Genomic DNA, 19249 nt, shown 5'->3' with positions numbered 1-19249 from the left:
GTCATCTTCAGGAATTCCCACAGCTCGTTTGCGAAGTATGAACAGCTCGGCCATTTCCACCGTCGCCTTTCCCGTCGTGTCTCCTTCCTCACTCTCACCCACAGAGCCGTCTGCTGTGCCCACCGCTGGGTTTCACGACGGAAGAGAGGGACATCAGTTTATTGTCGTATACAGCCTTTCAAGAGTCTGGACTATGGCGACCCGGTTTCACGGTGGAAAGGAGAGAAAACTTTAATTCCTTTTCTCGTACAGCCTTTCCTGCCTGCTCTGTTGAGAGTTCCGTGAGTGATCCTGGATGAACGGCCCCTTTAGCCTCAAACACACGTGTCCGGCGGTCTTCCGCGTCCACCAACCGAACAAGTCCACTGCGCGGTTCGTCGACAAGAAGACACTGAATATTTATATACGTTTTCCCTAATAGACAGCTTTCATCATCGCCACCTGCCGCCACCCCACAGTCCTCATGCGGTTTCTGTGGCCATTGTCCCACCTTCCAGATCTCCACGGCTCAGGGGGAAGAAGACGGTGTCACGCTCGTTACTGCGGCCAATCAGCTGGGCAGCTGCTCGTATACTCCATTAATGTTCCCACCCACTTGCAGCAGCACCCAGCAAAGGCTTGACTCTCTTCTCAGCCGCAGCGCAGCGTGCAAAGTGCGCAGCTGCGGGGAAACCCATACTCACGGAGGTGGAGGCGGAATGTGATGTGAGGAGGAGGAGGAGGAGGAGGATAAGGGAGGGTGGAGTGACTCTGAGCTCGCGGGACGCGATTAAAACGAGTCCGAGCCCCCTAAAAATCCCTCGTAACTCTCTCCATCGCCACGATCACTTGTGCAACGCCAAACATCCGCATCGCCATCTAATATCCAAACAAAACAAAACAAAACAAAAACAAAAACACCATGGCACAGTGGCCGCCCCAGCAACCGAACTACTCTCCGCAGCAACAGCAGCAGCAGCCGCAACCACTGCAGCAACAACAACAGCCCGCATACCTAGACCCGCGCTACCGCCCGCCGCCCGTCTCGCCAAAACAGTCTGGCGGAAGCCTGGTCAAGACCCTGAACATCTTTTCGTCGCGGCCGTCGTTTCCGCAGCCCGTGACGCCCGTCTCCCCACAACAGTATGTGGCCAGCCCGCAGACGTATAATCATCCGCCGCAACAGTGGCCGCAACAACAGCCGCCCCAGCAGCAGCAACAGCAACAGCAGCAACAGTATAGACCGCCCGTTCAGCAGCAGCAGCAGCAGCAGCAGCAGTTTCCGCAGCAGCAGTCACAACAGCAGCAGCAGCAGTATCCACAACAACAACAACAACAACCGCACTTCCAGCCGCCCGCCCACCCCCAGCAGCCTGCGCAGTCCCAACACATCCCACCGCCGGCATACCAACCTCCCGCGCAAGCCGCACAGCCCACGCCGCCCTACACGCCACCGGCGCCCTCCCATCCCGCGGCGTCCAGCGCGCCCGACCCGGAGCTCGCCCGCCTGCGCACCCTCACGGTCTCGCAAGAATCGACGCTAAAAACCAAAACCGCCGAAATGTACGACGCCAAAATCGAGAACAGTCGGCTTACGCGGGTGCTCGCGGACAAGGACAGCGAGTGCGCGCGCGTCACGCGCGAGCTGGAAACGATTACGCAGCAGCTGGTGCGGAAGTCGGCCGAAGCGCGGGAGCAGGCGGGTGCCCTCGAGAAGTGTAGGCGGGAGGCTGCGGTGCTGCAGGCGGAAATCGATGTGGCGAGGAAGAGGGCGGGTGAGGCTGATGAGGAGCTGGTGCGGACGAAGCGCGAGGTGGCGGCGCTTAGAGTTGAGGTCGAGACGGCACATAAGCGGGCGCTGGAGAGGGATGGGGAGCTGGCGGGGGTAAAGCGCGATGTGGAGAAGGGGCGGGCTGAGGTCGCGGAAAAGACAGCGGAGGGGCAGAAGCTGCGGACGGAGGTGCGGGAGCTGCAGGCTGCTGCGGTGGTGCACGCGGGAGTTGCGCGCGAGCTCGCGGCGGCGATGGCAGAGATTGCGAAGCTGCGGAAGGAGGCGCTCGAGCTGCAGGCGGCGGCGCTGCAGCACTCGGGGGCGGCGCGCGAGCTCGAGGCGGCCAGGGCCGAGGTTGCGACGCTGCGGCTGGAGCTGCAGGATAGGGCCGCGGACGAGGCGAAGCACCAGAAGACGTGGCATGAGCTGCAGGTGGTGCGCACAACGCTCGCCACAAGGGAGAATGAAATTGCAAGGCTCAATCATGTCATCAAGAGCAAGGCGGTATTGCCGTCGTCCACCACGGCGACTCCGGCCCCCCGCACTGTCTCCCCCGGTGGTGCGCCCGCGTATGTCAGGCCTGGATATGTCGCGCCCCAAAGACAGGATTCCAGCGCGAGTACGAATAGTGCGAGCTCGGGACCGTATCCGGGGTTCGTTGCGCCGAGGAGGGAGAGTGGCGCTACGAATTCGGCCGCGAGTGATAGGAGGGACTCGAGGGGCGTGCCGCTGCAGAAGACTAATACGTTGCCGTATCCGCAGCGGTAGTTAGCGAGAACAGAGGGGAGGAGTGAGGCCGGTGGGGAATCTGATGGGAATGGAGTTTTGCATAGATATGGTCGTTGGTTTCTGGTTTTTTTTTGTTTGGGAGTATAAATGCATGTAGAATATGGGAGCACTTTGCACCACGGGGAGGGGGGTTTGCGGTTTGGGCTTGAGTAGTTGAGCAGCATCATGGCATTCAAAAATTAGCACTGTTGATATGCACGGAACGAGAGATTTATTAGGGCCCGTTTGGATGGCCTCAGTTTTCAGTTCCAATGTTAGAGCGAAATTCAGTTCCCCGCCGGGACACCGAATACTGTCCAGTTTCAGTTTCCGGAGAACTGTGAGATGAACAGAGTGTTTGGCAATTTTTAGATTACTCAGCCATAAGTCTGAATAATAGGCTTCGCCAGAACTTTAATATGTAGTGGACACATTGTGGCCCCGCTTTTGTCTCTTCCCCGTAAAGGGAGTCCATGGTTGAAGTTAAAATGCGATACTGAGTGGCAGCAAAGAAATGATCTCTCGAGGCCAGTACCAGTTTCGTCGCTGGAGCCGCACAGTTTCAGGTTTTTTTTTTAAGTTTTTGTGCCATCCAAACGGGGTCTCAGTTCCATTTGCTCAGTTTCTCGAAAAACTGACAGTTTTCGCTAAAACTGAGGCCATCCAACCGGGCCCTTTACAGTATAAACTCGAGGGGAAGAGAGGCGAGGTGCAGCAGGAGGAGCGGGCATGTGGGCCCATACCGGTCTTTACTGACGATATACTTTTTCTTTGCTTGTGTCGGTCCGAGGCGGATGGGGCGGGGGAAGTGGGGTGCCGCATCAGACTGGTCGGTCCCGGGTGGGTTTTTCACCTCGACTGGCCAGGGCGGACAGGAAACGGAGGTTGTGGGTTCGCCATAGTCTAGATAGGCTGCATGCAAAATAAAACAGGAAGATCTCTCTCTATAGTATAAACTCGAGTACTAGTATAAGACTGAGTGCAGAAGAACGGCTTCCACATAAACGTTGTCAAACTTTGGTCGCCAAGAGACGTCGGCACGAATAAGGTTTTGCGGTGGACGGTCGAGACCGGGCCTCGACGGCGTCGACTGAAGTCTGAGTGTCGAGGAGCATATGGTTAACTATACGGCGGCGAACTTTAGGCGGCACCTCAATCTTGTATAAAGAGAGGCCTCGCCGCCCGCTGACGATAGGTTTTTTCTGTATCAAATCAATCATCTCTATCGTTCTATCCATATTTCAACAGACTATGAATCCAGCGCATGCGGCCTTACTAGACTATGGCGACCACCAAAAACCATGGCCGAGCCCACCGCGATGCACACCAGCAAACACGGCTCCACAGCCCAAGTCACCGCAAGAAACTATCACTCGGGGCTGCGGACTTTAGACGGACTTGTTGCCAAGATGTTGGGACCAGAACGATCTCGTGGACTTCCTCGGTATGGACGACGCCCGTGACATTGTCCTCGGCTTGGAAGGAGCATCAGCCAACATGACATCTGCCCTCGGAAGAGACTACTCTAGACGGTCGAACAAAGCCTTCGGCGTGATACGATCGTCCACTGAGCCAATTATCCGTTCCTTTATCAGTGGCCTTGGCCATCGCGACCCGCAATGCGCATGGGAAGCCCTTGGACAGTGACTTGACTGCGCAACATCTCAGTCAGCACGTATAGCCACCATCTCCCGCTTTCACAACTCATCGATGAAACCTAGAACTCCGGTGTCCGACTACATCTCCTACCTATCAGATATAAAACAGGAGTTAGAAGGTACCGCAGACGAACAAGAAGAGAGGACTGTACTCATGCGCCTCCTCGCAACCCTTCCCAAAGCATTCGCAAACATAGTCGTCATCCTGAAAAGGGAACCCTTGGGAAGACCAAACCCTCGACTCTGTCGCCGCAGTCCTTATCGAGCACGAAGCCTCCGAAAACCTCTGCACCGCGTTAGCTGGGTCTAATCCTAACACCGCCGGTACTACTGTTTATTCAGGCAATGGTGACCAACCAATACCAATAGGAGGAACTCCGGAAAACATGGGAAGCGGAAGGGCTGCGGAAAAAACACTGGTAAGCCCTATGACAGGAAGCCGGAAAGCTCGGACCCCGACATAGGTAGTATGCTTCTACTGTACGAAGAAAGGCCATATATAGAGCTGGTGAATGTCGGATGAAGGACAATGCAGCCCAGATACGGAAGGAAAACCAACACAGGCGAGCTTCCCAGGCATCCGGACCCTTTGGGAACGCCGATGGTGACAACATAGTACGTGGCCTAACGGCCAGTGCCCGCTCTGTCGGCAACGCACTTAGAAGCACCAGCCATTGGATTTCGGCTCTGGTTCTACTCATCACATCACACCTAACCTGGCGGATTTCGATGAATACCGTACCGGACCCTCGACCCACCTCTGGACGTTGATTCGGCCGAATCCACGAGTCTAGCAACTGCCATCGGCCAAATTCACTTCCGGTTTGACTGTGGGATGGAGCTCCGGGTACATAGAAGCCCTATATGTCCCAGACCATAAAACTCCGCTTCTGTCTGTTCCGCAACTGAACCTAACTGGCCATGACGTCTGCTTCCGGTATCGTATAGGTATAATATCATCATTTGTCTACCCGTATATTTCAACAACCTCCTTGCTATCCGATATACGCCAGGAGCTAGAAGGAACCCCAGACGAGCTCGATGATACCTAGGAGTTTACTTATGCGCATCTTCGCAACCCTCGCCAAAACATTCGCAAACATCGTGGTCATACTCGAAAGTTCAAAGGACGCCGTTGGAAGAACAAAACCTTGAACGGAGAAAGTAGGTACAGATTGAAGAAGAAGGAACGGCAAGGGCGAATACGACAACGAGATGACTCGTTCCGATCGATCCTCGCAGACCATGGCATCACCTCCGAGCCACCGCCGCCATACACTCAGCATGAGAACGGCGTGTCCGAGCGAATGATCCCGACTCACAACACGAAGGCTCGAGCTATGCTACTGGACAGCAATCTTCCACCGCGTAGGTGGGCAGAAGCAGTATCAGTACCCACCGCAAAATACCTGGGTCCTGCACGCTCGGTGTAAGGTTGCTATCCAGTAGCATATATCGGGCCTTCATGTTATGCGTCTGAATCACCGCTCGAACACGCCGTTCCTATGTTGAGTGTCTGGCGGCGAAGGCTCGGAGAGTCGAAGGTGATGCCATGTTCTGCGAGGACCAATCGGAACGTCTCGTTATCGTATTGGCCCTTGCTGTTCCTTCTTTCCAGTCTGTACCATTTGTGTACTTTCTCCGTTCGAGGGGAAGTGGCAAACTCTAGGTAGTCGTCCGGAGACGTCGGCACGGATAGGGTTTCGCGGTGGAAGGTCGAGACCGAGCCTCGACGGTCACAGTGTGGAGCGTTGGATCGAATGTTTATATAGTGGTTTCTTAGTTTTGGGAGGAGACGGGCAGTGGAGCGGCGGGCTCTCTTCAATCTTGTGGTTCTTCTTTCTGTATGTACCGAGACACTCACCAATAAATTGTTTGACTGCCTAACCGTACGTCGTCACTCCCATCGTTCCGTTCTACGTAGAGTACAGGACGCTCAACGGCTGTGGCCGAGTGTCGACGAGCATATGATTACGCGGCGAACGTTAGGCGGCACCTCAGTCTTGTATATAAAGTGGTATTTGATGGGTGTTCATTGCAAGACGTATTTTTGGGGATCTGGTTGTGATCCTGCATCTACCTCGTGTTATGTATTATCCGAATTTGATGCAACCTAGATTCTTGGAAGCTGTGCAGTCTTATGATGAAGAAAATTTGCTCCTAAATCCGGATACCGTTCCTACACAACTGCCTACGGAGTTCGCACTTCTTCAAAGACGGAGTCCCAGCTTGTTAATTACAGGAGCAAAAGATGGGGTGCGATTGATGCCCGAAGTTCCCCAGTAGTACTACCGCTCAGATTTACATCCAGCAGTCGTAAAGAATACAGATTTATTCTGATATTTTGTTTTCTATACTAGTATTCTCATTTCTGCAGTATCGACAAATTATACGCAGTGTTGTAAAGATACGCTTACCAAAACACCGGAAGAACTACCGCGGTTCTTCTGAATGTAAGGTGTTACGCACTGTCCAGAATACCGGAGAACTACCAGAGACCTACCAGAGAACTACCCAATTCGCGCAACAACGTATTGCAGAGAAAACGTTGTCATGCCGACAAGAGTCCTACAGACGAAATGCCGTGGTGGGCAGAATGCACTGGTCACTGAACCCGGTATGCACACGGTAGAAACCCTCTAGTTCCAGGAATACGTACAGTGAGTAAGCCGTGCTGTACGCAAGCAAATATTTACGACATTCGTGTAGTGCAGGAAGTGCTGTAGGCCTACGGAATAAAAACCGTAGAGGAAACCATTCGGATTGAGCTAAATATAGTAGAGCTGCTGAGTCCCTACGGAATCGAGAAGCAACTATCGGGCAGTGCCAACACTGCGTGGTGTTTTCCGCTGCTGTAGTTCTGCCGGATTCCTCCAGTACTATGACAGCCCTTCAACATTACTTTGGCATCTCCAATATCAGTTACACTTCCCAAAACTCTGTTGTGCTCCTGCATCTACCAAAGCCCATGGTACTCCAAAAGATCGCATTGTATGTATATCTACGGACTTTGAAGTACTGGTGAGCATCTCTTTCTGCAAGCACGGAAGTATTTCGGTAGTGATCACTGAAACCGCAGCCATCTGGTCGCTGATCACGTAGTACTACCGAAGTTGGCCAAATAAAATCTGGTCGTTCGTCGGTATTCAAATGACCGCGGTATTCCTCCCGTATCAATCCCACTTCACTTTTTGCTACCTACTAGATGTACCGGTGCAAGTGCAAGTGCAAGTCGTCGTCGGAACTTGAGGCTTGATGAATCATGATTGGTCACCATGAGGTATATTTGAATACCAACCTCTCGAATCTCAATGCACAATGCACATTGCAGTCCCCTCGTCCTCGCACACGGAAAGCTCCCGGAATACTGTCCCCGCCCAATCCAATCTGGCCGGCTCACTCAATTGAGTACGAACAAAATCGTAAACAATACTAACGCAGCGTATGCCAAAACCTAATACCCAATTCCACACCACCCAAACGCCCCCTCCCCCTCGCTCCCTAAGCACCCACGAAACTCCCATGAAACCCGACCAACACCGCGCAGCGCATCTCAGCGCGGGCCACCTCCTTGAGCGTCTTCGCATCCAAGACGAGGAGGTAGCTCAATCCGGTCCTTCCATTCAGCACGACGCTCATCAGAACGCCATCGTCCTCGTCTGTGCCTGCGGGGTCGGGCACAAAGATGGCTTCGCCGGGTGTGTGCGCGTGTTCCTCCCATAGCAGGTGGCCCCCCGTGGCACTGTCGTGCTTCATGATTCCGTCCATCAGCGTGGATTTGAGGCGGTTGGTTAGGCCGTATGTGTACCTGGTGGTGGGTTAGTGGGGTGAGCTGGGTGAGCTGGGTGGAGGATGGGGTGGAGAGAGACGTACCGCGTGGGCTTGGTCGAGAATTGAGGGTTGATCGAGGGGAGCTCCATGGACATATCCGCCTCCCTCGCCCATACCAGCTGTGCCTTCCCCTCGCCGGCCTCAACATCGTCCAGCCCCGGCAACCAGAACCTGCTGAACCTTGAGCGCCCCTCGGCTATCCACTTCCTCGCCTCATCCGTCTCGCCCTTCATGTTGTGAAGGTAGAACTTCTTGATGATGTCGATATTCTCGTACGCGGGCACCTCGGCGACGATGCCGCCATCCTCCTCCCACGCATTGACGGAATGGAACGCAAAGAACGCATCGGAAGTGTACTTCCTAACCACGCCCCGTCCGTGTCGCCGGTCGACAACATACCAGCTCGCCCGTCTGTCCGCGGACACATCGTCGAGTGCGTCCAGCATATTCTTGTTGTACAGGATCTTGATGCCGCCCATGCCGAAGTGCGCCGAGTACACGCACAGCACGACGAAGTTTTCCGTCATGAAGAAGGAGTGGATATATGCGGGCGGCGCATCGGTAATGGTCCCGAGCACCTCCGTTTCCCCCGTCGCCTTGCACGTCTTGAAGACACGGTAGGTAACGGTGCGGCCGATGTCGAGGTTGTAGTTGAACAGATCCCCCGTTTCGGGGTCGACGTGCGCATGCGCCGACGAAACCTGTCCCTTCAGCTCAGGGTGCAGGTCCGTCTGCCGCGCGATCCCCACCGGCTCCAGGGTATCCGGGTCCAGGCCCTGCAGCACGGACGCATCCGTGGCGGTGTAGAGACTGCGCTTGCCGTCCTTCGCGGTAGCGGGCAGGCCGGGGACGTCGCGCGATACGGTCACCGCGATGTTCAGCCCGTCGGCTTTCCCCTCCAGCTCCGACATCGCCGGCTGGAACGTTGTCAGGAACAGCCGCCATAGGCTCTGGCACGGGTCGCGGCGCTGCGCGAACGTGAAGCTGCTGGGGATGTTGCCGGTGCGCCGCACGTGCGCCACGAGGCTGTCGGTTGAGTGCCGCGAGTTGTACAGAACCCGGGTGGAAGAGAGCAGCTGGAAGCGGTGCGTTTGCCCGAAGCCGTCGAACCAATGGCTGATGCTGAAGGTTGTGCCCTTGGAGGTGGGGACGTCATAGCTGGTGGGACTGTCAGTGCGGTTGCGGGCGGGTGGATTGATCGATTGGGATTACGCACCCTCCCGGACCGGTTCTATAGAGCACGCCGCTGTAAAGAGGACATGTCAGCGGAGGCGATCATCTCTTCGAAGATGGTGGGAGCTCACAGGGCATATTCAGGTATGTTCCCCTTCACCACCAGCTCGACGGGCGCGGTCTCCTCGTGGAATCCGTCAAACTAGACACGAGTTAGGCGGCAGACACAAGGCAGAGATGAGAAGAGGATCACTCACCCCAGCAGTATTAGGCCAGTCATTATACGCCTGCTCCTTCTCCTCTTCCTCCTCATCCTCCCTCTTCTCCTCGAAATCAGGACTCTCTCTGGTAGCGAATCCGAACACCATGACCGGTACAGTGAGTTCTGGGGCGGTATCGATCTTCAACGATGGAGGCAGCAAAGAAAGAAAGCCAGAAACGAAACGAAACGGGGTATATTGAATTGAAGCGTCTACAAGAACAAATCTCCTCCGCTTCATAAGCCGAGAGCAGCACTTTTATATCTGCATAATGGTGCTCGCCCGCCTAGATTACGATTGGGCACCTAGCACATTTCGCACCAGTAATCGGCCGGGGGTCTCCACAATCGCGGAATCGCTGCTCCCCGCCATTCCCAGCTACCTGGCCGGGATGTCATGTCATGACGCTGACGACCCGGCAACGGCGATCGCTAATCTAGAGTACATATTCTACAGGGCTTGATGCTGCACTCCATTCTGCATGTCGACGTCTGACATTTTTCGAATCTTCGACACCGCTCACGACTCCAGGACTTGGACGATAACTATGGTACATAGTCCAGCACGCTCCAAATACAACCCGGACAAGCGGGCGTGATTCCGGGTCCTCGAATGCACCATCAGCTGGAAGGAATTACGCGGCTGGTTTGCATCGCTGACTGTATCTGCCCACTTGTGTACCTACTATGGGTTGACTGTGGGAACTTCACTGGGAAATCGTTGCTATTGGTTTTGTGTCGTGACCGCAGTACCGTAGTTAACAGTGTTTCGATTCTCGAACTACCTATGCCAAAGTACCTACCCCGCTGGTGCCCACATGCGAAGTGTGGGTATCGTCGATATGCATAATGCAGCGTCGCCATCGCAGCATCACAGCATCGTGTTCCACTGCCCACACGCACCAGAGTCCAGAGTCTGACAGCATCCACAGGACCACCGGATTACCGAATCTTCACTTTCTAATCCTCCACCTCTACCAGTACTATGCACCGAGCTCTACATACGAAGGCCGGAGGTCCGGAGCAGTAGACCTTCTTCTCCCTCGCGTACTCTACTGTAGAGCATACGGTAGTTGACGACGACAAGAGGGAAAAAATGCATTCGCAGCCATGCACATCGCTTCCTTCCTTCCTTTTTTTCTTTTTCTTTTTCGTCGCTTCACGGCGCACATAGGTGATGATTGACCCGCTTAGCGAGCCGGAGGGTTTATCCACGGCGCTGGGATAGGTAACATGTTCGTTTTACGTTCTTGTCTCAGACTCTCATAACGAAACGGTAGTATCATGTGTGGTATTCGCTTCTCGCGGGCCAATCGTGGTGGACATGCTTGTGCTTGTGCTTGTGGTGGGGATGGAGATAGGTATGGAGGTGGAGATGGAGATAGGCATCAGGAATGATGATTGGGAATTTGGGACCGTGAAGGCAGCCCCTAGGTACTTGACCTTAGTCCACCGCTGCCGGACTCGTAATTGCTTCCAGCAAGATGACACATATGGATCTCAGCCGTATCCACGGGTGAGCCCAACGTGATAGCCATCGTACCACCGATACTCCATCCCACGACAATTCGGTACTTCGTTTGTACATCATCGCACCTCCAAAACCCGTTCCGTTTATAGGCAAGTATGTAGCTCGTATCGTCGTGAATCGCATTGGCACCGTATTACCTATATCACTTCTTCTTCTCCCCACCTCCGAGATACATCTTGATCGCCTTCGAGCTCTCATGGGCAACGCGAAACACTATCGACCGATCGATCGCACCGTCAGTGCAAGCCCGCCCAGCAGCCGATCCGATTTCACGTGCGTGCGGGGAAGGAGAACTCACACTGCCTCTCCTCCTCATCTAGCCCGCGCAGGAACGCGCCCGCCTCGCCGCCCATTGCACCCTGCGGATTATGCGCAAGATCCGCGATCTCAGCTGCTCTAAGCTTGTACGTCTACCCCGCGCCCCCGGGTCAGCATACTTTCCGTCCCCATGCGGGTCGCGGTAGAGGGAGAGAGTAGTATCCCACCGAGACAAGCACATCGCACAGCACCTCCTCCTCAAACAGTCCCAGCACGCGTTCTCCGAGACCATAAAAGTGCGTAGCCAAACTCCGCAGCTCGACGGTCCTAGGATCGGCCTTGAGTGCATTCTGCACGCGCGGAGAGAGTGCGACAGGTATGTCCAGCGTGATCACGTCTGACAGCGTGCCCAGGCGCTGCGAGACCGCTAGCATCTCGGCGAGCCAGACAGGGAGCTGCAGCCGCGTGCCCGCTTTGATGTCCGGGCTGCTCGATGAGGACTCGAGGTAGCCCAGGCCCGGGACGTCGTGTTCGAAGGTGCAGGGGAGTTTCTGCGTTGGTTAGTAGGACGGGAGAGGCGGAGGGGGAGGGGAGAGGGACTTGGGCGTCGGTTAGGATGGCATCGATATCGTAGTATTTGCTCATGGTTATCGTGGTGTTGGGTGCGAGTGCGGGGCGTGATGGTGCTGGGGAGACGCGACGGATGTCGAGGACGGAGAATGCCGTGGCTAAGAGTCGCTGTTACCTATTCTAAAGTACCTAGGCCAAGCCTGCACGCAGGACACTCGGCCTGTTGAAATTACTAGTATTACTCCTCATCATATACCTCCCCTCTCACTCGCCAAATCTGGACCGTCCGCACTCTCTCCTCTAGTTATCTCCATCGTTTATGATAATAAGTGTATACCAGCCAGATGTCTCCGGAATAAGCAAGCATAAACAACCTTCACTCAATCTCACTCCCCACAAATAACCATACGCGCCCGATTCCCCAGCGAATAAGCAAAGAAATGCAGCAAGCAAGAGAAGAACTCAAAGTAGTAGCAATAATACAGGCACCAGACTCCCAGTTCTTCCACCATACTATCTAATAAAGCAGACCAAACGCCCAGATACTCCCTCACACATCCAAGCAATCCTCGTCCTTCCCCGCAAAGACAGTGCAAATCCTTCTGCTCAACGCCATTCCCACCGGGCGATTACTCGGTGCGCCATTACGGGTAGCCATAAGCGGCACATCCGCCACCGCGCCCTCGCCCAGCGTCTCAAAGGCGCGGATAAGGCTGCGGGCGTCGGGATACCTATCGGTGATTCCATTGGCGACAGCCGGGGTGACGCGATGAATCTCCTGCAGCATCTTGGACCACGTATCCATAGTATCGACACCGGTCTTGACCTGTCCCACGTCGGTGCAGAAGCTGGTGTCTAAGACCATGCGCGAGGTCTTGTAGGGGATTGTCGATATGTCGCCCGTGAGGATTGAAATCCATTCTGCGCTTTCGATGGAGCCCGCGGTTTGCTGGATCAGACAGGAGTGCTTGACCTGCAGCTTGAGGAGCGCGTCTTCGAGCATCTCTTCATCGATGATACGGGCCGAGGGGGCGGCGCGACGGGCGGCGGGTGCTGGAGCGCCGTCCATAGCAGAGAGAACCTGTGCGCGGAAGTTATTGTTCTTTGTAGCCTTCGACTTGCGTGCGTAGGCAACGAGGCCGTCGATCATGTAGATGACTCGAACGTCGGGGCCGCGAACGAGCTTCTTCATGATCTTGACGTGGGCGTCTAGATTCAGGAGAGCGTCTGCGTCCTCGGGGTAGGCAAGCTCGACGAATTCCTTAGCTGTGAGGTGCACGAGAATGTGCTTCTCGTTTCTGATTTCCTTCTGTGGGAGCGGGACGAATACGGAGAGAGCTGGATTGTATTCCGCCTTGACCTCGCGCCTCCACTTGACGACCTTCCAATCGCGCTCGATTCCCGAAAGTTGCCACGTAGGGCGAGGGTCGGAACCCAAATCCTTCAAGAGCCCAACCAGCCTTGTTCCAACATCGTCCCTGGCGAGGGCGGTGGAGATGTCGACGATCATTTCGGGTGAGGAGTCTTTCTTGGATGTTCGAAGCTTGTTGAACGATGCAAGTTCTTGCTCGCGACGCTTTTCGGCTGCCGCTGCTTCTTTGGCTTCTTTTTTGGCTCGTGCTGCCTCCTCTTTTTTGGCCTTTTCGGCGGCCTTCTCGGCGGCGCGATGGGCTTTCTCCTCCTCGGACAGTCCTCCGCGTTTTGATGCAGCTGCAGCGGGGACGGGAGCGGATGTAGCGCGGGAAGTAGGAGCGGATGCCTTCTTTGTAGTGGTCTTTCGCTTGATGACGGGATGTCTTTTCTCTGTTGAAGGTGGGTTTTCATTATCTGAGTCGTCGTCGTCAGGAACAGACTTGAACTTTGCTAAAATCTCCAAAGTCTTTGCGCTGAAGGGACGGACAGAGTTTGTAGTAGTCTTCTGAGTCCGAGTAGACTTTTGTGCTGCTGTCCCCAAAAGCATATCCAAGTCGTCGGAGTCATCAGAGTCCGAAAGAACCAACAAAGCCGGGTTTCCTGTAGCTGTGGCCTTCATCTTGGGAGCCGATACGGGTGAGCGCCAGTTTCCCAACAGGCTGTCGTCAAAGTCACTGTTGAAGTAGACCGGTTCCTCCCTGGTATCCGGAACTCCCCCAATGCTCTTTGCAGCCTGTGGCGAAGACGAACAAGAAGCTACTATCTCGTCCCTGGCCTCAACAGCGATTCGTGGTACCCTGCTTCTTCCGGGCGTCTTAGACGGGATCAACCCACTACGCGGCGTCACATCCGGTTGCGAGAGATCGAGAACCTGGATGTTGCTGAGATCCAGTAGTTCTGCAGTACCTTGACTCTTCCGTTTCTTGTTGCCGGGTGAACGCTCAACTGCTTTGATTTGCTCCTTCTCCTTGGGTTTCCGTTTGGCGGGGATGATCACTGAGGGGAGCTCGTCCCCGCTGGAGAGGAGATCGATAACTTCTCCCGTTGGCGGCGGTGGCGGCGGTCGCTGTGCCGGTCGCCGTATGGGATGTCGCGGACGTGACTGTAGTTGCGGCGCCGAAGACGAAAACTCTATCGGGTTTAGATCCATCCCTGGAAGTTCGAGATTGAACAGTGGCCCCGAAGATGACGAGGGTTTGATTGCCGGTGGTATGGGAAGTAGCGGCGCCGACGAGGGATATGGTGGTGGTGTCGGTCGGATCGGGAGCGTCGGACTCGAGTCTGTGGGCGGATGTTTTATGCCGTTTCCTCTTGCTGGGAGGGACGAGAAGGAGTCGACTGCGTAAAGGTTTTTATGATCCGACGTGTTGAAGCGATCGTTCTTCGCGCCGCTAGCTGCCGGCGAGAAGCTTGAACCCTGCCCCCCAGCTGCACCTGGATCGGTCATGAAGCTGACGACCGTCGCCGTCAGCAGTTGGTGGGCAACGCAAAAGAGAAACATGGCACCTGGTATCTCACCGATCATCCATCCGCCCCACAGCGGCAGCAGCGGGCGAAGTCGATGGGCGCAGCAGGAACAATCCCTTCCGGATACCCGTCATCCTCGTCGGATCCCTCTCAGTACCGGCCAAGAACGTCCCATCGTAAACCCTGTTGGTCGTAGCCTCAGCGCTCTGGGTAAATCGCAGGTCGCAGCGGATTTCGTTGAGTGCCTTGCCCGTGATCTGGTGGATCTTTTGGACGTGCGATTCGAAGACGGGGTCTAGAGGCGGCGGCATGGTGGTTGGGTTGGGGCACGGTTGGCGGGCGAACGCGTTTGGACGATTGGCGCGAGTAGACGTGATGACACGTGAGTGCGGGAATCGCCGTGTTGGGACTCGTGATTCGTCACTGGGTCGGGACTCGGCTGGGATAAGAGGTTACCTATTCGGAGTGTAGCGCAAACATTTAACGATTCTCCGTGTCTTTGTCTTATCCTCTGAACCGGATCATCTTTTCACCCTCGCAGCTGACCTTCAACCTTCAAACTCAATCCCAACCCCGTCGATCAGTGGTAGTGTTGCAGTCATAGAAAATCACTCACATAGTGTCTCTGGCGCCGGTGGTTTACACACTGTTACTGGCTATTGTTGGGCTGGACAGTGTATGACGAAGCGGAGCGTGTATTTCCATGGTCCAGATAGGTCGCAAGCAATTAACGATACAACAAAAACTACAATATTGCCGGTAATAGTTATATACGGAAACGGTGTGTGTATATTGCCACGATCTGATGGGTCGCAAGCGATTAACTACAAATCAAAAAGATGAAAATTACTGCCGATTAGGCATACGCATGTACCCAATATGTAGTACCCCCTAGATCATAAGATCCATTAGCCAGGCACTAAGAACGACACAATCGTCGCTGCATACCCTCTCATCCCCGCCGCCGCTGCCACTGAGGCATATCGCATACCTAGGCTATGTACCCACCTACGTAGCACATCCACCATCCTATTCGTGCGTGCGAGGAAAGGAAACTCAGGTGCAGGCCTCCATCGGATATATCGACGTTGCAATTCTCAAATACAGCCACCATAGGTATCTAGATGTGTGAGCATAAGAGAAAAAGGGGATTCATTGAGGATGATGTCTGTTCCCTCCCATTACTACGTATGCCGCAATCTAAAGATAAAAAAATCATGTAGGCAAGTAGCCGGTAATCTCTATCAACTCCTCATGAGCACACAATTCAACCGAAGAAAAGTTCAACTGCCCACCGCAGGCCACTGCAGAAGAGTAGCACTCCACCCAATCAGAAAACTAAGCTAAAGATAAAAAAAACCATGCAAGTCAGTACAAAGTGTAAGATGTAAGCACTCAAGTACTTACACAAGTAGTCGGTAATCCCTATCAACTCCTCATGAGCACACAATCGACCGAAGGAAAGTTCAACTTCCCACCGCAGGCCACTGCAGAAGAGTAGCACTCCACCCCACACAAACAGAAAACCAAGAACAACCCGAAGTCAGCACCGTCCATTTTTTCACCCGATCACCCACACCTAAAAAAGACCCTCATCTTACCACCAGCTCTTCTGTCCTTGGGCGTTGGGCGAATCTAGGCGTTGGGCGAATCAATGCGCCTCTTCTTTTTCGGGTGAAGTGTGCCGGTGGGGAGGGGACGAATGATCTGACAAACCAGGCGGCGACACAACTCGAGGTTGTGCGCTGGAAGAGCCTGGTGAACCTTTTCGACTATGGCGTTCTGGACAGAAGTGTCGAGCGACGTCCATTCCAGCTGATTGACGAGCTTCAATCGGTTCGGAGCCCCGGTCAGAGCCTTTACGGCAACCCGTCGATCGAATTTGTAGCCCGCAGCGTTTGAGCTGTGATAGCCCATCTGTTCGTAAACGGGAATGCGCGTTTTATCGATGGTCTCTTCTCTGTCGCTGTCGTTTTCGGATGCGGGGTCGGCTTCCTTCTTGTGCTGCTCGTCGGGCTCTTGCTCGGGTCCCGATACCACTGGGGCACCATTTCCACCACCTGCGTCGTGATTCACCTGCTGTGGCGCGTCCACTTCGGGCATGGCGTTCACCAAAACCTGGATAAGTGTCTCGTGGATCTTGCGAATGACATCGGGGGAAAATTCGTCAGCCAAGCGTAGTTGGGTCAGACACTTGCTCTCCTCCAGCTGGAGAAGTCCCGGCATGTGAGCTTCCAAATAGTGGCGCTGGGGTATAGTAAGGGCCGAGATATATTGTTCCTTCTTCAGGACCAACTCGGAGGTGAGGACGCGGAGTCGCACGCCGGCCATGCCGTCGATTTCACTAGCAATGGCGCGAAGCTGGCGGTGGTTGAGGAGACGAAGGATTTTAACACTTAGAGGAAGGTCGCCGCCGTCGCCGCTGAGAACACCACTGAGACGCTCTCGTGGGACCACCTTCTTCTCCAGTTCGTCGGCACTGAGAGCCGGCATCCCCGGAAAGTCTTGCCTCAGGTGACGGAGAAGGTCGTAGAGCTGATGATGGTTCAAGACCTTGAGGCGCTGTTCGTAGCTGAGGAGCGACGAAAGCAAGGCGACGTCGGTGCAAATCGTAGCGGCGTCAGGGTGATTCATTGTGGCGGTAGGTTGGTTCGTACTGGCGGTAGGCTGGTTCGTAGCCACGGGCGGATCCGGAGGCATATTGAAGATGACGGAGTGGGGGATGGAAGAAGGGATGGAGTGGGGGATGGAAGAATGGAAGGAGTGTGGGGATTGAGTGTGGACGGGAGTGGGAGGAGGAAGTGTCTGGTGACACTTAAGAGAGGGAGTGTGGGGAAGGGATGTGAGGGGACGGAAGACTAAATAGTTGGTAGCGGTCCCAGAACTTGGTAGCGGGGACGCTTGTGAGCCGCTGTTCCTCGCTAAATAAACGTTGAAATCAAGCGAGCTGTTGCCGCATTCCGACGCTAGCGGACCGCATCAAGATGGGGGTACATTTGTGCTGTAACGCCAAATACGGCTGTCCAGCGGAAATGGAGCAGCACACTGGCCGACGGCGAGAGAGCTCCAATGATGCGTCTCACTGCTAGTATCGTCGAGGGTGGTGGATCCGGCACGGCCACCTCCTGTATCCCAACAACAACCGCAAGAGAATAACCTCCGCATATGTCGGCAGAGGTAGAACGAGTGTTTAGTAGCGATAAACTCATGGTTGGGTTGAAGCCGGAGATCATTGAGGCCTGCGAATGTTTGCGACATTGGCATGCTTCCGCCACTGTGGACCTGTCTTCTTAGTAGAGTAGCTTGACATTTCATGTACTGTTTTTTCCTCCTGTTTCTTCAGGCTTTCTTTCTTAAGGGCGCTGCCGGCGTGGGACTGTTACCTATCTATCATGAGAGAGAGAGAACGTCAATTATTATCGCACGCGACCTTACTAGACTATGGCGACCACCAACTTCCAAACCTTTCCTTTCCTGCCAGCGCCGCTGGTCGAAAGAAAGCTCTAGTACCACCACGGCCCGTTGCTGCGCCGCTGCCTATCAACGTTGTTTCCTATCGATTGTCGTGGTGTTACCCTACCATACCGACTCTAGGATCCAGCCCGCCCGGCCCAACTGATAGCCCGGGCTATCAAATCAGCCCACCAGCCCCAGCCCAGCCCGTGGGCTTTTCGGGCTGTTGCCTGCACTGCCCTTGGGCCAGCCGCACATCTCATTTCGCCAGTGATATATCCATCATAATCCCACATATCTGACCAAGAACTTATGTAACTTATGTAGGGGAAACTATTTAACTAGAGCACACAAACGCGGTCTCAAACGGAATACCAGACAAACAGTGCACCCTGCATGTTTATTCCGGAGCCACTGCATCACAGTCACTCATCTGGCTTTGAGAAGTGATGGACGCTAGGAACAGTATTACCAGCCAGCGGACCGGAATGGAGTTGGGTGGCTGGTCGAAGTCAGCAAACACTTCGGACACACTTCAACCTACCCATATCTGAAATGAAGTGGCCAGAGTGCCCGCTTATAGTGTGAAAGGAAGCAGTCCAGCGAAGGCCACCTCTCTGACTCTGACAAGCGGCACGGTTCTACCAGCTCAAGTCGGAGGAATTGCGAGGGAATGGACGGCGAGAGGAAGCTAGGTATGGCCTTCCTGGATCTATTGGGCAGGGAGACGGCGAACGAAGCGGAGAGGCAAGCGGAGGCGATGGAAGAGTAGAATGTGGACGGTCTTTCCTCCCTTTCCTATGTTTTTCTCCCTGTCGTTATCAGTCCAGCTCGGGGATATTCAGCGTTGTGAAAAGGTTAGCACTGCGGCTGCGCGGCAAGGCGGAAGACTGAGGGAGACGAGGCTGTTGCACCGAGCCCGTTACCGGAACCGTGGACATGATTGTCAAGAGCGTGTAAATCACCATAGTCTGGATAGGCTGCACACAATCAATGAAGAAACAAACCGAAAAAAGGAATAGTAACTCGAGCCAATGCCGGGGAAGTCCAACTCGGCTACCTAGTATCATCACCAAGTGGGTACCGAAAGATCGAGATATGATCGCGAGGATACTACG

General features: G+C 54.6%; 4 protein-coding genes across 4 annotated transcripts; all 4 read right to left on the bottom strand.

Annotated features, from left to right (window-relative positions):
• Nucleotides 1-7194: 7194 nt before the first annotated feature.
• BZA05DRAFT_411332 (carotenoid oxygenase) lies at nt 7195-9720 on the bottom strand. Its single transcript, XM_051484983.1, has 5 exons — nt 9438-9720; nt 9312-9382; nt 9224-9253; nt 8050-9165; nt 7195-7984 (listed from the first exon to the last, which is right to left on the bottom strand). Exons 1-5 carry the CDS (start codon nt 9678-9680, stop codon nt 7678-7680), a joined length of 1767 nt encoding a protein of 588 aa, XP_051335382.1. The 5' UTR covers nt 9681-9720; the 3' UTR covers nt 7195-7677.
• A 1321-nt stretch (nt 9721-11041) lies between these two features.
• BZA05DRAFT_186945 (DNA replication complex GINS protein psf3) lies at nt 11042-11944 on the bottom strand. The gene is made up of 4 exons (XM_051479364.1): nt 11829-11944; nt 11456-11779; nt 11269-11380; nt 11042-11183 (listed from the first exon to the last, which is right to left on the bottom strand). The coding sequence occupies exons 1-4, from the start codon at nt 11871-11873 to the stop codon at nt 11113-11115; spliced, it is 552 nt and encodes a 183-aa protein (XP_051335381.1). The 5' UTR covers nt 11874-11944; the 3' UTR covers nt 11042-11112.
• A 72-nt stretch (nt 11945-12016) lies between these two features.
• Nucleotides 12017-15087, bottom strand: BZA05DRAFT_411329 (uncharacterized protein). Its single transcript, XM_051484982.1, has one exon. The coding sequence runs from the start codon at nt 14734-14736 to the stop codon at nt 12349-12351; it is 2388 nt and encodes a 795-aa protein (XP_051335380.1). The 5' UTR covers nt 14737-15087; the 3' UTR covers nt 12017-12348.
• Nucleotides 15088-16103: 1016 nt separating this feature from the next.
• On the bottom strand, nt 16104-17621 carry BZA05DRAFT_411326 (uncharacterized protein). Its single transcript, XM_051484981.1, has one exon. It carries the CDS (start codon nt 17376-17378, stop codon nt 16314-16316), a length of 1065 nt encoding a protein of 354 aa, XP_051335379.1. The 5' UTR covers nt 17379-17621; the 3' UTR covers nt 16104-16313.
• Nucleotides 17622-19249: the final 1628 nt, after the last annotated feature.

The sequence above is a fragment of the Tricharina praecox genome, assembly GCF_024521635.1.
Source record: "Tricharina praecox strain CBS 144465 chromosome Unknown BZA05scaffold_35, whole genome shotgun sequence".
In the NCBI taxonomy this organism is placed as follows: domain Eukaryota; kingdom Fungi; phylum Ascomycota; class Pezizomycetes; order Pezizales; family Pyronemataceae; genus Tricharina; species Tricharina praecox.
The sequence above is the reverse complement of the archived record's forward strand: the minus strand, read 5'-3'. Positions and strand labels throughout refer to the sequence as shown.